Source organism: Acanthisitta chloris, unplaced genomic scaffold (assembly GCF_000695815.1).
Source record: "Acanthisitta chloris isolate BGI_N310 unplaced genomic scaffold, ASM69581v1 scaffold10632, whole genome shotgun sequence".
In the NCBI taxonomy this organism is placed as follows: Eukaryota; Metazoa; Chordata; class Aves; order Passeriformes; family Acanthisittidae; genus Acanthisitta; species Acanthisitta chloris.
Genome location: NW_008661031.1, coordinates 5,220 through 20,419, shown reverse-complemented (window position 1 = coordinate 20,419; position 15,200 = coordinate 5,220). Strand labels below are relative to the sequence as shown.

Below are 15,200 nucleotides of genomic sequence, written 5' to 3'. Positions count from 1 at the left end.
AGCTGACTTGAATTAGCTATGAATCTATAACATGCAGTAGTTAAGGTGATATTTAATACCTACGGTGAATTTGTGCCCTATTGCCATTTAATAACTGAACTCTAAGCTATCAGCACTGACTGGTGCTCACACCAGTGCCAAAATACCGGCAGTGTAACAGAGAAAGAAGCAGCACTCATACTTCAAGCTGTTTTTGGGGTGTTTGTTTGTCGGGGTTTTTTTAAATACTTCATATGCCCTTTCATATAAATCCAAAGCATGAAGCAATTCCCGTCAAAAGAAAAGACTAAAAGCAAATCTCAGCAAGACTAGGAAACCTACATGGAAAATAATCTCCTCACCCGTTTATTGTTGATTTTACCACTTGGTAGCGCAGCTGTTTGCAACTCAGTGTGAATACAATGTAAGTTTTGCAGAAAATCACACACCTGCATTTTTCACATGTATCAAACACATTTGTAGTTTAAAATTTGTGTGCCATGACTTGCTCCTCTTCATGTCTCAGCAGGTTTGTCCATTGTCACTGATCCGATCAGAGTCCGACTCAGTCTGTCCCGCCAGGTGACAAATTCACAAAGTGTAGATTTCCCAAAGATGATCTTCTCTGTAGTGCATTGTGCTAGTGCATTCAACCAGTGTGTCAGTGTTCAACCATAGAAGCTTGGGGTTTGTTTTTTTTAACTACACAATACAGAAATATAATTTTACATGTAGCTTTGCATGCCTTATGGCTGCTTGCCCTACTATAGGACAGTGCAATAAATACAAATATATGCACACTAGAAAAGATTTAACTGCCATGATCTACGTCCCCTTTATGAGTAAAAATTTACCCAGTCAACAATATGACAAATTTAGCAGAAAAAGTGGCAATGGCAGTAATATTCTACTACAAAAACAAGGCTAGAAGCAAAGTGTTCTCAAGCTACAGAAAACTTGCTACCTCCTAATATATGATGTAGGGCCCAGTTCTGCCAAGTGCAGAGTTGTGATCAGTAGATTGCATCAGAACATGCTCTTCCCCCATTTAACAATGAATACATCTACAATTTATTTGGTTTTGATAACTGTTTATAAATAGCACACTATAATGACTATTAAACTATACAGCAACATGACATTTATAGCCTAATCCTGAATACAAAGTTCGAAGAACATGACTACAAAGGCCAGAGAGCAAATGTCATTGACTAAAAGCATTTCCACTTCAGAATTTATTGAATGTTCTCTTACACAAACACTTCTCAATCATGAAACCAAAGGAACAGGAATTCCTATTCCCTCTCTGCCCCAGTAGTAGTTTAGCCACACATCACCCTTATAAATTAGTGATGGATTTTAACAGGTAGCCCCTTAGGGCTATATATTTTATATACTTTATATATATGCACATTTACTTTGAATTCTATGTAAAAGTTGAAAAAATGTTTGAAAGAAAAACTCAGAATATATCACAGCCTTTTCAGCGAAAAAAATACAAATTAGTTTTATAACGACTATTCAATTTATCAAACTTTTTTTTTCTGAAGTATTTACCTTTAATTATGTACACATTACAGGAAATAAAACTTTGTCCAGGAACGTTCTCTAAGGTGACAGTTATCAATAGAATGATAGAATAATAGCAGGAAGGATATTAAACAAATGGGGGTGATCAATTTCTGCTTTTAAAAAGTAAAAAGTCACCATATAATTAAGTACAAAAACCTGCATTGAATGACAACTGCTGGTGTAGTAACTTGATCAGGTATGGAGACCAAGAGTATAGTAAAGCCCTATGGTAATAATATTTCTGTAGCATTTCCACTTGGTATGTATATACTAAATGTTGGCAAAGTTTCTGTAGCATTAGCTTATACAAACACAGGAGTCCTCAGTCTGCTGCATAAAAGGGAACAAGCGTGTTTTAATTCTCCTGAAATGCACCTGAAATCCAGAGTGTCACTTACAAACTGCATAATTAAACTTTTCTTCAGAAAAATATCTGTTTGGCATCTCCCGGGCTCTGTTCCATCGGACAATAGGGGCATTTTAATCTGGGGACAAAGACAAAGTGTTAGAATTGGGGCAATGTGTGACAAACGAGCATTAGACATCTCGAGTTTTACCCTGTGCCATCAAACAACTGCAGTCTTAAGCCATGACACTTTACTTGGCTCCATTTAAAGTCATCATTAGCTGAGAGAGAACTTATCACACTTTTCCTTAGTTATATTCTTTGGCACCCACACCACCCTGAATTATTAATCATGAAGAAGAATTTCTTGGTATTTGTCATTTCTACTTCTGGGTTCATTTGTTCATTTCAGAATCACAGAAAGGCTTATGTTGGAAGGGACCTTAAAGATCATGTTGTTCCAATCCCCTGCCATGGGCAGGGACACTTTCCACCAGCCCAGGTTGCTCCAAGCCCCATCCAATCTGGCCTTGCAGTAATTTTAAATCAGCTTTCACTTCAACTTCCTCAGCAACCAGTTCTATTTACTGGCTGGTTCTCAAAATGCTGTGATTTTACAACCCACTTACATCAGCTCCTGCAGGCTATGACTAAAGAGGTCAGCCTGGCCTCCCTGCTGAGGTCTCTCTGATACAATCCTGCCTGCTCACAATAATTCTTCTAATATTGATCCATTTTCCCCCCCATTCTCTTAAGTTTGGGCCTTTAACCTTCCCCCTCCCCTGCCCGTCAAGTTAATGTTGTTAGAGCTGTGCTGTCACTAAAGTTGATCAATGAAAGCATCAGGAATGAGTGATTGGGAACAGGAATGATGTAGCAGCAAGTTTACTGGCTTCAAATGGCTAAAGTCACCCAAAGTCACCCTCAAAGACATCCCTGTAGGCTTTTCTAGCAGGGCACAGAATGCAAACATCACTCATATTCTTTCACAGCATCACTTGTTTTCATGCTGGATTTCCCAAAACAACTTATGGCTCTAAATTCAGCTGACAACCTCCATGGAAGCTGCAGATATTCCATCTGAATAACCACTGGTTCTTCCTCACGAAAATCTGCATAGCTTTCTCTCCCACATTTCCTGCTTCCCAAAAGCCTCTAGGCACCTCACTGATATCCGAGGAGTATTTCCACAGTGGTACTCCCCCTACCTGCTCAGTTACTAAGCCATATTTCCCCAGAGGTTTGATTTTACTTTTGAAGGGATGTTTCATGCATTACTAACCTTGCTCGCAATGAAAAACTGTGTGTGTGAAGACCTCTGGTTTGAATTTTAGACAACACAATGGTAGTTACAACTTGAAAAAAAATACTCTGCTCATTGCACTCCTTCACATGAGCTCACTTTCTACAACATCAGAGGGTTTATTAAACTTCTCTCCGGCACATCAAACCAGGCTTATCTGGCTTTTATGCCATTCTCCAAGATTAACAAGTTTCACTAACTATATAATTATGGACTCAATTTTCCCAAAACACAGTATTCTAGTCTTAAGATTTGTCCTTGACTGTAAGCTGCTTGAAATAAAAGAATGGTACTTACTTGCTGCCATTAAACATTTTATTCAAAGCATCTCTTGATATAATATGACCACAGACTAATTTCATAGGTGGATTATTATCTGTTGTTTGCTGACGAAGAATGGGACAGGCAAATATCGAATGATACCAGCACTTTTTACCAAGGTCCACTTCAATCTGTAAAAGAAATTAACACAAAAATTTATCTTGGGAAACTGCATTTCCAGATAATTATCCCTTCAGGTCATGGCCCTTAATTAAGACGTTTCAAAATTCAGCTGCAAAATCCGTTGTGTGATGCCTGACAATCTCCCAGCCAGAAATACTTAATTATTATCTTAAAATGGTGATTTATGTTTGCGATGGGGAAATGCAAAAAGGCAGAGTATTCTGCCAAGGGACGAGTGCATATTTTGGTGCAGATCTATGCCATGGCAGGAAAACCCAGCCACTGACCCAACAAGATTTTCTGTATTTCCTAAGTGATTCCCAAAGTGGTTTAATGATTGATTTCATTATAGGGGGAACGAAAAACTAAAAAAACCCTTAGATTGACAATGTTAATGTTCTGCAGCTTCTTGGAAGACTCTCCCAGCACCCTCATGTCCTGTGACTCACAAAGTGTATCAGGACCACTAATTTTCAGTACCAACACAGAAGACAGTGGTGCAGCACAACTCTTGCCGGAAGTACAAAAGGGACATGTAACAGAGAACAGGTCTGTGACTTCAGCAATTAACTGTGAACTGCAAAACCCACAGCCTGTGTACTTACAACTCCTGGCTCTGACCAGTCCTCTGTTCCAACAGGTTTAACCTTCAACAAAACCTGACAATGTGACCTTTTCATGCTACTTAATCTGTCTTCGCACAATGAAAATAAGGTTTCCCACTCCCACACTGCCTTAGCAAAACACACCAGAGACCCTCTGGATTAGAAAATGCAAGGAGGCATATGTGTATTATTGCATCTGACAGCAATCTTTTCCCAAATGCTCCCTAGGTAATCATTCCTGACTGGATAGCAAGGCAGGAATCTGACACACTTGGAGTTTACACTCCCAGCATTACAGAAAACACAGCTGGGAGACAGTCATCACACGTCCTTACACTACACATGAATCTCTTCCAGCTGCAATCAAAGAGGCTAACTCGGTTCATGCCCAGTCTGCACTAAATAGGTTTTCTTTCCAAATCAGGAACAGGCCACTGGAGAGCTGCACACGCTTGGTAAGAGCTATAAAGGGAAACTGGGGTTTCATAACAACTGAACTTCATTTCGACTGATATAAATGAGATGTGCTGGAAGCATAATGCACTGGATCCCAATTCCCCTGTCCCCAGATGCAGCACTAATTCTTTCATCTCCTCTCTGCCTGATAAAGAGCCAGTACAAAGGCAAGCCCTGGACTGAGCTCAAGCTTAGCTAGAGGAAGTGAATGTTTCTCTGTGGGATCCATTTTCTTTCCAGTCATAAAGAAGCAGCTCAGGCTAAAGCAGAAGGTGAGAACATCTGTTTCTTTTAGGTCACTTGATCAAAGACCTCTTTAATGCAAAAGGGGATAACAAGTAAAAGGAAAAAAAAAAAAGAAAAAAACCCACCCCAAAACCAAGAGGTACAAACCTGACAGACAGAGTGGAGACAGTAACAAGAAACACCCTTGACAGCCACACTAACCAAAAGATCATCAAGAAACTGCAACCAAACCTGGCCTTTGCAAGAGATAAGAATGCAAACCTGAGGGTCTCAGAGGAGAGGGAGTCAGCAGAACCACACAAACTGTATGAGGAAAGTGCAGAGGAAAGGGATTGGGGAGGAATGGCCAGAAAGGGGTATAAAAGGGGCCAGAAAGGCCATGCTGCTATTTGAGGGTCCATGACCACATATTTGCTTGTGAATCTAGAGTGGTGTGTGTGTGTGTGCATCTGCTTTTACTAGGAAATTTCAATCTTTACCAGCCAATGAGGAGGAAGGGATCTTGGCTGTCTGTCCTTATGTTTTATGCAAGTCCTGTGTGGGGGTGCTGCTGAAGGCAGCTTGCACAGCTGGTTGTGTCAGTGTCCTTTCTGTATGCATGTGGGTGGGTGTCTGTGAGCCCCAGGGCCCTGGACAGCAGAAAGCCCCAAGGCCCAGAGCTGCTGGAGGTGGTGACCATGTACAACATCCCATAACATTCAGCACAAAAGAAACCCTGAAAACAACATCTGCCATTAGAAATCTGCCCTGGGACAGCTCAGCACCAACTCACCGGGAGTTCGTCCTTCTGGTTCCAAACCCCTGTGCACTGTCTTTGTTCAATAACTGCCTTGATATTAATTAGAGCTGGTAATGCTACACAACCTGCTGAAAAACTGCAGAAAACAAGAAATATTAACATAAGGTGCCTATTAGGAAATCAACATTTTTCACATTTCTACTTTAAAGGTTAACTGGGACCCAAGAGTTTTGTTTCATTCAGCTCTTGTCTGCACTTCTAAGATCCCTTTAATATAACATGGAAGAGTTTTAGGCAGTTATCCTGCATCTTAGGCCAGGGCCCTCAGGTACTACATTCTGGACATTCTGAGTTTTATAGTGAATTGATTTTTCTGTACCACCCACTTTGATTTCAAGCTGCACAGGAGGTTAGCTTATACAGGCGGTTGCTCTCAGCTGTGGAAGAGCACATGCACCCTAAGAGTTTCCACGTAACCCATGTACACACACCACCCATAATCCTTTAATTATACCTAATTACCATGTAACAAAACATGTCATTCTACCTTCACCTTAAATCAAGAGAAGAAACGTAGAAAAAACCATAGGAAGGTAAGTGAAGGAAGGAAACCATGGCCTGTGACAGTAACAGCAGTACACAACTGCCCAAAGTGTGTGCCAACAGTTCCTCTGGGAGTTACCCATCACCAGAACTTACCACCATTATTTGGAAAGATTTCAGTATGTTACAAAAGAGAACAAGACACTGAGTTTCCACAGAATAACAGGTGATTTGATGGATTTCAGCCTAATGAAAGTACTATATGCCTGGAAATCACTAGCAACAGAAACAGGATTTGACCATGTTATCAGCCTGCTCTATTTCTTTGGCAGATTGTTTTACTATTTGTGCAAGTTTTAGTGTCTACAAAAGTCAGGCCCCTTATACAAAAATCATATCCCTCACCTTCAACTCATCATTTCAATCCTTGCACTTTGCTTTTTGCTTAATTTAGCCCCGAGTGTAACTTGTGTTAACCCTGAGAAAACTTTAGACAAATAGTATTTTCAGCCAGACAAGCATTACTGATTTAATGGTTCTGTATGAAAACATCTCTAATAAGCCCTTTAAGAGTATAACACAAGTAAACAGTAAATTCAAATGATGTCCTGTAGTCCTTCAAGACTCCCAACCACGACCTCCATAGTACAAGAGTTTTCCCCACTGTCTCCACACACTCAGATCATTCTGTACAGAACTGAATATTAGAGAAAACAATCAGCCTTAAAGATCAGCTACTCCTATTCTAGAAAGCAGTATTTTTTTACAGCTGGGATTTCATTTCAAGCTGGTTTATTTCCTAAAGGATCTGCAGCACTCAAAGAACTGTTTAGAACAGTCTTGTTTATAACAAGAGTATCAATACCAATAGTCAATACATTTCAGTGTAATCAATTCCACACCAGGCACAAAGCAAATATCCAGCCACTCCAAATATCAGCAACAAGGATTTTCCACTTCACTGAAAATCTCATGGCCATTTGCACTGAGAACTGTATTACAGCATCAGTGCAAGAGCAATGAAAATGTAAAGGTCTGCTGTTAATTTGAGTGAAACAGGAGAAAAATGAAAATGAAAAAACAGAGAAAAGTTTTAGACATCTATAAAACCCTCAAACTGAAACTTGCAATGTTTATTGTAGAAAAACAATTAATCTGAGAGTGCTCCCTTTGCTGCTTCTGTTCCGTTTTGTCACTGAGGTGCAAAGAGGACAAGCAGAAGACTTGGCAATTTAAGAGCTCTAAACTAAGCACAGAAGTCTAACAACAGTAAATGGAAGCAGTAAAAAAGCCAAGACACAAAAGAGGAGGTAGCGAAGTTTCTGCTAAGTACGAAGTTTATCCTAGAAAGATACACATAATTTATTTGCTGTTTAATAACTGAAATGAAAACAACACCATCAGGAGAATATATTGGGGTATTGACACTGAAATGCTAAATAGGAGCTAATCTGTTTTATCTCTGGAGAAGTTAGAGGGAGATTAGGTTGGGTTTTGCCTCCTACAGATCAGCATTTTGTCAGATTAACTACTGAGCTTAAAAGTGCCTCTTTCTTCTTTGCAAATGAGGTCCAGCAAACAATTTGGAGATGTTTAGCAGTTGAAATCATAACACTGAGCATTCTTCTAAGAAGACAACCAGTAACGTGGAGACAAAAAAACAAAATTATCAAATGCTGACAGAATCATGGCCACAGTTTTAGGGGGGTTTCTTCACAGATAAACAGCAGGGATAGTTGTCACACATTTACTGTAGGTATAACTGGCCAATTGCCATCCGTATCTTTCACACTTCTGTCTAAACTGCAGAAGCCAAATTCCAGCCAGGAGTGCTTCCTCTTGAGCTGCAGGGTAAAGCCCAGCCTACAGGAACTTCTGATTTTTAATCTCTGAAAATCTCATTAGAGCTAGTTATAACTACACTCTTAATTTAATGCAAGCTAGATAAGACTGCGTCTCAAAAGTTGTTTCTTTGGTCCTCCACAAGTAGAAACCAAATCACGCTGTACCTGGTCTCAAAAACAAGTGAAAAGCAGCATACCTAACACTGAGAGGTGATTCAACTGAGAGGCCCAGAAGAGCACAGGCATCTCTGGTGAAGATGTCACAGATGTCTGCCCACTGGTTTGCATCCAGCAGGTGAACATACGGAGAGTTCTCGATGCCTTGCCGCAGGTACACCAGGCTGCCCATCAAAACCTGAATGTCTGTGGGAGGGAGCAGAAACAGCAAGTTATGTTATACAACCAAAGCTGGTGGCTACAGTTCTAGCTTTTACATGGGAAACAGGCAGATACACCTATAACACACATCCTCACCTCGACAAAACAATTACAGCCATCACAGAACAGGTGACTACAGCTACAAGAGCTCCAGTCCACTACTGGGGGGCTGTGTGCCCTGCCACAAGCAGGGCATGCTGCTTGGGAATTTACTTCCAACAGGTTTACTTTGTTGTAAGCTTTCTGACAGTCAGTACCCTAAAAAACAGACTTTACTGGATTCAGTTTGAGATGGTTCACTTAACTCACATGTTCCCCATTTTCAACAGTTTCATTTCTCTTTGTATTACCCCACGCAGCAAAAAATAGCAGATGACTATTCCCAGAACATTCCTGTGCATTTTTAACACTTTACCCTGGCAGCAGCCTCTCCTAGATGTAATCTACATATTATTTAAAGAGTCAAAAATCCTTAAATTTAAGCAAATGCGCAAACATTCACATACAATTTTTGTGCACTCTTAAAAAATTGATAAAAAAAAAGATCATTCAAACTATAAAGACCTGGGTTATATATGTTAAATACAAAAATAAGAAACCTTTAACAAACTGGAAATAATGGAGCAAAACACATTTGGAAGACTATTACATTTTACTACAAGATGTCATATCCCAGTGCTTTAAATCCTCTTAATGTGACCAAAAAATTTACCTTTCTGGTGATTTAGGGCGAAGGGCTGGAAGTTTTTCGCATACTGAAGTGCTTCTCTTTGATTTGCTGTTCCCCCCATCAATAAACTAATGAAATATAATCTGTGCAGTTTAAATTCCAAGGAACTATTCTGTGCCATGAGCATTTCTCTGTTGGATACCGCCCACCTGGAACAAACGAGGAGGTACAATGGGACATGACACAAGAGTAATTAAGTGGCAGCCTACACCGTATGAAATTATTACAATTATCTACCATCTGTGTCAAGGAAGATATGACTGTTCCCTGAACTTCTGAGTCTATAGAGCACAGAAAATGGCAAGACCCTCTAGAAGTTGTGGAGCTACACACAGGGTGCACAACACACGGACGATGGTACTTGTGGTGCTGCTGCAGAGGTTAACCTCTGCAAAATTTAACACTCACTGGCTGAAAGACAAGACTGAATTAGGCACCACACAAGGCAGAAATAACTACAATCTGTTGTACTTGAATTAACAACACTATGAACCTTAACAATTACAGAGTCTCCAGCTGCATGTTGAAGTCTGACCAAGCCTTTCAAGAACATTTCCCAATGTCCTCATTCACCAAACATGTTCTGCAAGCCACCACGTTTGTATGTGTGACTGTGTTGCCCTGGAGAAGGGAACTGCATCCATGGGACCTCAAAGACAGACATTATATCAAGAGCCTACAATGGGGGAAGGGAAATCAGTTTAAATATCATACTTTACCCTGCTTAAACTTTGCTTTCTGTGCTATTTTCAACAGACAACAAAACTATTTCTCACTTTCTGTGTCTCATGCACTATGATGACACTAGTGTTTGGCTGGAAGAATTCTTAAGCACACATTGAGTAAAACGAATTGGAATTTTCAAAGCATTTCATAAAAAAGGGTTTTTTTATTATTTAGAATTTATCTATCCCTTTCTTGGTTTTTTGGGAGGTTTTTTTGGTGTTATTTTGCATTTTTTCCTTAATTCAATTTAGTCAGGCCTAGATCAATCCAATCTTTCTTAAGAACTCCAAGTTTCAATGTTCTCCAGTACATCTGTTTCTCATTAGTGGTAATCAGTTATACTATTTTCACTGTGGGAGCCCCATTAAGCAAAAAGCTTTTCACTTTCCAGCAAGGAAGTGAGGAAGTCTCTGTTCTTTAAAAAATCCCAGTATTTGTGGCTTCTGCTGTTTTCAATACTTAAAATAAGAAATTAAACATTCTTACAGTATTGGTAAGGCTTTCAATGAGCAAGTGTCCACTTTCAATTTGTTGTGGTGTGTCAGGAGTGACTTCACTGACAAGGCTTTGTAAAAAAGACACAGTAACCTTTCAGTAGGAAACAGTGAAAAATGGAGCCTTTGAACTAAGAACAAGCCTTACTGTCCCTAATTTCAAGCAGTTTCAGATGAGCAGTCTCAGAAGACTGTCAGCACTGTAACCTTCACCACGAGGGAAGAGCACACTCACTACCCATGAGTGGTGAGTGGGTTTTGGAGTAGTTTTTTAATTGTGTTTTTATGATCAGTGAGCATGGCTTAAAACAGGTACAGTGGCACTAAAGCTCAATCCCAACTATGAAAACAAGAGCCTGAAGTTAACAACCATAGACTAATAAGCAGCTGAAGGACAAAAAAAACCTATTATAAATAAATACTATGACTAGTACACGGTCCCATCAATGAGATATTAATCTCTATTGCATCCAAAGAGCCTCCGTCCTCTGCTTGCCAATACTCGCACCCACATGACAGAGCACTTCATCTTGCTGAGGTCAAGGCTATTTTTCCAAATTAGCTGTTAGGAAGGCTTTCCATTTTTAGTTGTTTGAGTGGCAGCACAGATTTGTATCAAAAGAAGCAAAGCCTGAGGTGTTTGGTCTGGGACATGCTGTTCCTATTTCCAACAGAAATACAAAAAACCAACAAGTAAGGTTTAAAGCATTCAACCTACATACTCTCTCTACCACTGTCCAAAATCATTAGTAATCACATCACCTGGCTTTTTACCTCCTCTCAAAAATGAGGATCTGGATTTTTTTAAAGTTTACATGTACTAGCCAAACCACAGGGACACAGAACTCTCTTCTAGCTCCCACATGGGATTCAGTTAAAATGAATTTCACAAAGCCTAGAATGGATTAAATTAAGTTTGAACCATACCCTAAAGGTCCCAGCAAATATCAGACCTGTGCACCTTGCTGCTTATAGACAGAAGAGAAGGGAGTCTCCTCCCCAGGAGACTAGTCAAAAGCTTTGAACCTGCAAGCCACTCCCACTAGACCTTCACATGGAGACCCACCTGAGCTGATACTAATTTCTCTCTATCACCACAGCAGAGCTTTGGAAGCCTTTTGGAATAGTCATTTGTCTGACAACTCCCTTTCCATGGTAGCGACCAGGAGACACCTGTTTGTTTTGTTTCCAACACCGAGTTAAGCCAAGCACAAGTGCAGAGCACTGGCAGAGCCAGAGAGACTGGTTAAGTGTTTTAATCCCAACCTTCCACAATTTTGCATGAATAAACCCTGCTATACTCCCCTTCCTGGTTCACAAGATTGTAATTAATCATCCTTGTGTGACACCTGCTTTCTGCTTCAACACCACTGTCAGCAGCCTGACCCCACAGTGGGCCAGTTTGGGACTGCTCTGTGCACCCCTGAAGCTGTATTTATTTACCAATGCCTGTTTCAGCCCAAAGAGCACAACGCCACTCTCCAAGCTCCTATCATATGAAGACCATCCAGCCAGGAGCAGTTTCTATCCCTCCTCCTGAACATCAATGTCAGCTAGAAAATAATATGGGAAACACCTTCACTAGCATCAGCAGTTCTGTGGAGTAACTGAGCATTTAAACATGGGTTACTTGCTCAACCAGAGAGTTTAAACCATATCTAAGCCATGACAATTTGTCACATGTTGATCACCCTCCCCAACAGCCACATTTGTAACAGAAGCATCACTATAAATAATGCCCCTCTGTGCCCAGCAGCAGCACAGAGCAGCAGATAGCTTTTGTCCTGTCCAGTTTAAACAGAATAAACATTATACACAGAAATGAGACAGGGTGGGGGAGGAAGACCAGCACACAAACTGGGCTGACAATACACCCTATTGTCTGCCCATTCAGCTGGAGTAAGAATTTCTTTGAAGGAAAACCATGCCTTCGCCTCTGTTTGAAAAATATTTAACACATTGCAGAAACTACAGGACACAACTAAGTGTCAATGAGTAAGACATAAAGCACTGCAAACTGGAGCCAAAATGAATTTAGTGACTTCAAGGGAACAGACATAACAAGTTACTGTTCCTCAGGGAATATCCCTCACAACAGCTCTGTTACTACCTGAACTACAAGAAATAAGTGGTGTAGCTGACAGTAAATCCTGTTTCAGCTGCAGTATCAGTGTTGCTTCCCTTCAACTAGTCAATTCAACAGCAATAAACCACCACAGCTTTCCACCTGTGTAACTATATTTGAAGACCAACTATTCAGGCCAAACTTTGCATGACCCAGAGGTGTAATCCAGGATTTAGTTGATGAACACCAGGGTCTGAATATCAGAGTGCCCCTGTACTTAGTTTAGATGCCAGGAAGCACTGAATTTACATACCTGTGTTGGTTCATGTAAAAGAGGAGAGAAAATGTTTGTTAACATGAAAATGCTCTTGACTGAATAATGCAAAAAAGGTGTCCTAAGTATACAAATTATGTTCTGGAATGAAAGAAGTTTTGAATTTGCTTTGGCTTCATTGTTTCTATTTTTAAAAGGTCACTTCAAAGTTGGCTTAGTTGGCTTTAGTTTTTGTGATTTGTGGTTGGGGTTTTCTTACTTCTGAGATCAACCTAAGTTTACCAAAGCTTAAAAAAAAAACAGGCTGAAGATTGTTAGGTGTTTTCTTATTTCTGAAATAAACAGTATTCTGAAATGTCACTGTGCAGTTATGTATCCACCACTGTAAATCATAAAACAGCAGGTCATGAGACATTTCATCCCTTTTCCATCCTCACTGTCACTTCTAGTACCAGCTTACATGTCTGATGGTTGTAAAGTCTACTAAGGTCAAGAAAATTTCATGGTCTAAGGTGGTCTGATGGACCTCAAATACTCCCAGACCTGGCTTTGGTCTGAACATTCAGCCTTATCCATGGACTTGCATTAATTGAATCATTTTGTTCATAAGAAATCTCAGTAACAGATGTCCCTGTCAGCCCCAGGGCCAGCTCCCCCCTCACCCAGCATTAACCAGCTCCTACCTGGCAGCAGCAAAGTACACACCTGTCCTTCCACTGCCTCTTCCCACCCTGTGGTCCCTTATCAGGAAAGGGAGAGTGACTAGAGGACAAGTGATAACTTGGATCCCAAGTCAAGTTCTGCTTACCCCAAAGGTTTGGTGGTACCCAACACCTTTGGCAAGTCCTGGGATCCTTCACAGTGGGACCTTTTAAAATAAGGTTCGCTCATGATTTGCTAAAAGGCTAAGCACCATCATGGTAGACAACTTTCACTTCCAAGTGACATTTCTTCCTTAAATCAGCACCACAAATGATTCAATTTAATCCTTAATCTAAGAAAGAGACCCTTAGAAAAGCACTGCCCATGGGGAGGGACACAGAGGGGACAGAAGAAAGGGGTTCACTCAGTGACTACACCTCTCAAAGGACAAACTGGGACAGAATATACTAAAGACAATATTTAAAACTAAAGATTTCTTTCAAGCATTCAAAACAAGGGAGGGAAAAAATAATGAATAGACTCACTCTAGTGCAGGTCTCAAAACTCTAACTTTTAATGCTTCCAATATTCGATTTAACTCCACAAATGGTTCTTTTTGACTTTGATCTGAGTTTAATTCCAAGTTTAATTCTGAATTTACTGTTAGTTAAAAAAAAAAAAAAAGGCAGCTTTTAGTTAAGGCATGAGAAACGATAGGATTGATCTGCTGGTTTTCTGACAGTTTAAATATTCACCTGAAACATTCAAATAAGGAAGCAAACACAAAGCATAATTTTCCATGGGTTATAACCTTATTGTTACCTGACAAAGTTCCTCGGCTACATCCAACATTCCCTGCCGGAAGAAGTGCTCCACCATCACCTCGTTGAGGATTCTCTGGCTGTCAGCCTGCCAGCACCCATCTATCCCCACACTGCTGATGTCCGAGTCAAAATTCTGGAACACACAAATCAGCAGTTACCAGGCTGGAACAAATCACCCCACACAACTTTTCTGTATTTATGCAGGACACCTATGCCTCACTCCGATGCCTTCTGCCTGTTACTCATTTGGCCAACAATTACCTCCTAAGTGAAATATACCTGTCAGCTGCTTCATTACCTCCTGTGTACAGAAGAAGGAATCCTTTGGCTTGCTTAAGTCAGAATATTATTCACTATAAGGAATTACACTTAGAAATTACAAGTCTAGCCAGAAAATTAGAAATCTAGTTAACTAATAAAGGGCTTTCCAGCCCATGATACTTTTCTGGGGGAAATATCTGCAGAAAAGGCTTTTTCCATATGTGAAAACTAAAAATGTATAGAGAACAGAAAACAAAATCGCCTACACTAGGATCAAAACAGCATTACCAATGCATCACTGTCACTACAGCACACCAAATTGGAAGGAAAAGCTTGAAGTCAAGATTTTTTTACATAGCTAGAGGGGTAGACAGTGCTGAAAAAGCAAGAAGTCTCTTCTCCCCACCTCCGAACAGTGACATTCAAATCTCTGAAGACCTCAATATCCCAACAGCAGGATGAGCTTTGAAGATCCAAGAGATCTTTTACAGATCTAACCCAGATGATCCTACTGCTGTGTATTTTTAGGCCAGTGGCCTATGGACATATTCCAGGAATAACTACAGATATTGTCACAGTGACTCTTTGGTAACACTTGGCACTGCTTGGCACTGAGCCTCTTGGCAGGAGGAGAGCACACTCACTCTAAACCAAGATACAAACCAGGATTTTAACTGCTAACATGTTTTATGATCTGGGCAGGTAGGTTAGTTTCAACAAAAATTGTCA

The 15,200-nt window shown here is 40.3% G+C and overlaps 1 protein-coding gene across 1 annotated transcript; it reads right to left on the bottom strand.

Moving 5' to 3' along the window:
- Positions 1–318: 318 nt before the first annotated feature.
- RMND5A (required for meiotic nuclear division 5 homolog A (S. cerevisiae)) lies at positions 319–14,343 on the bottom strand (the record flags this gene model as incomplete). The annotated part of the gene is made up of 7 exons (XM_009070068.1): positions 319–2,036; positions 3,498–3,652; positions 5,724–5,826; positions 8,275–8,440; positions 9,168–9,334; positions 13,932–14,031; positions 14,208–14,343. Coding segments are annotated over 7 exons (891 nt in total), but the record flags the coding sequence as incomplete, so codon positions are not given.
- Positions 14,344–15,200: the final 857 nt, after the last annotated feature.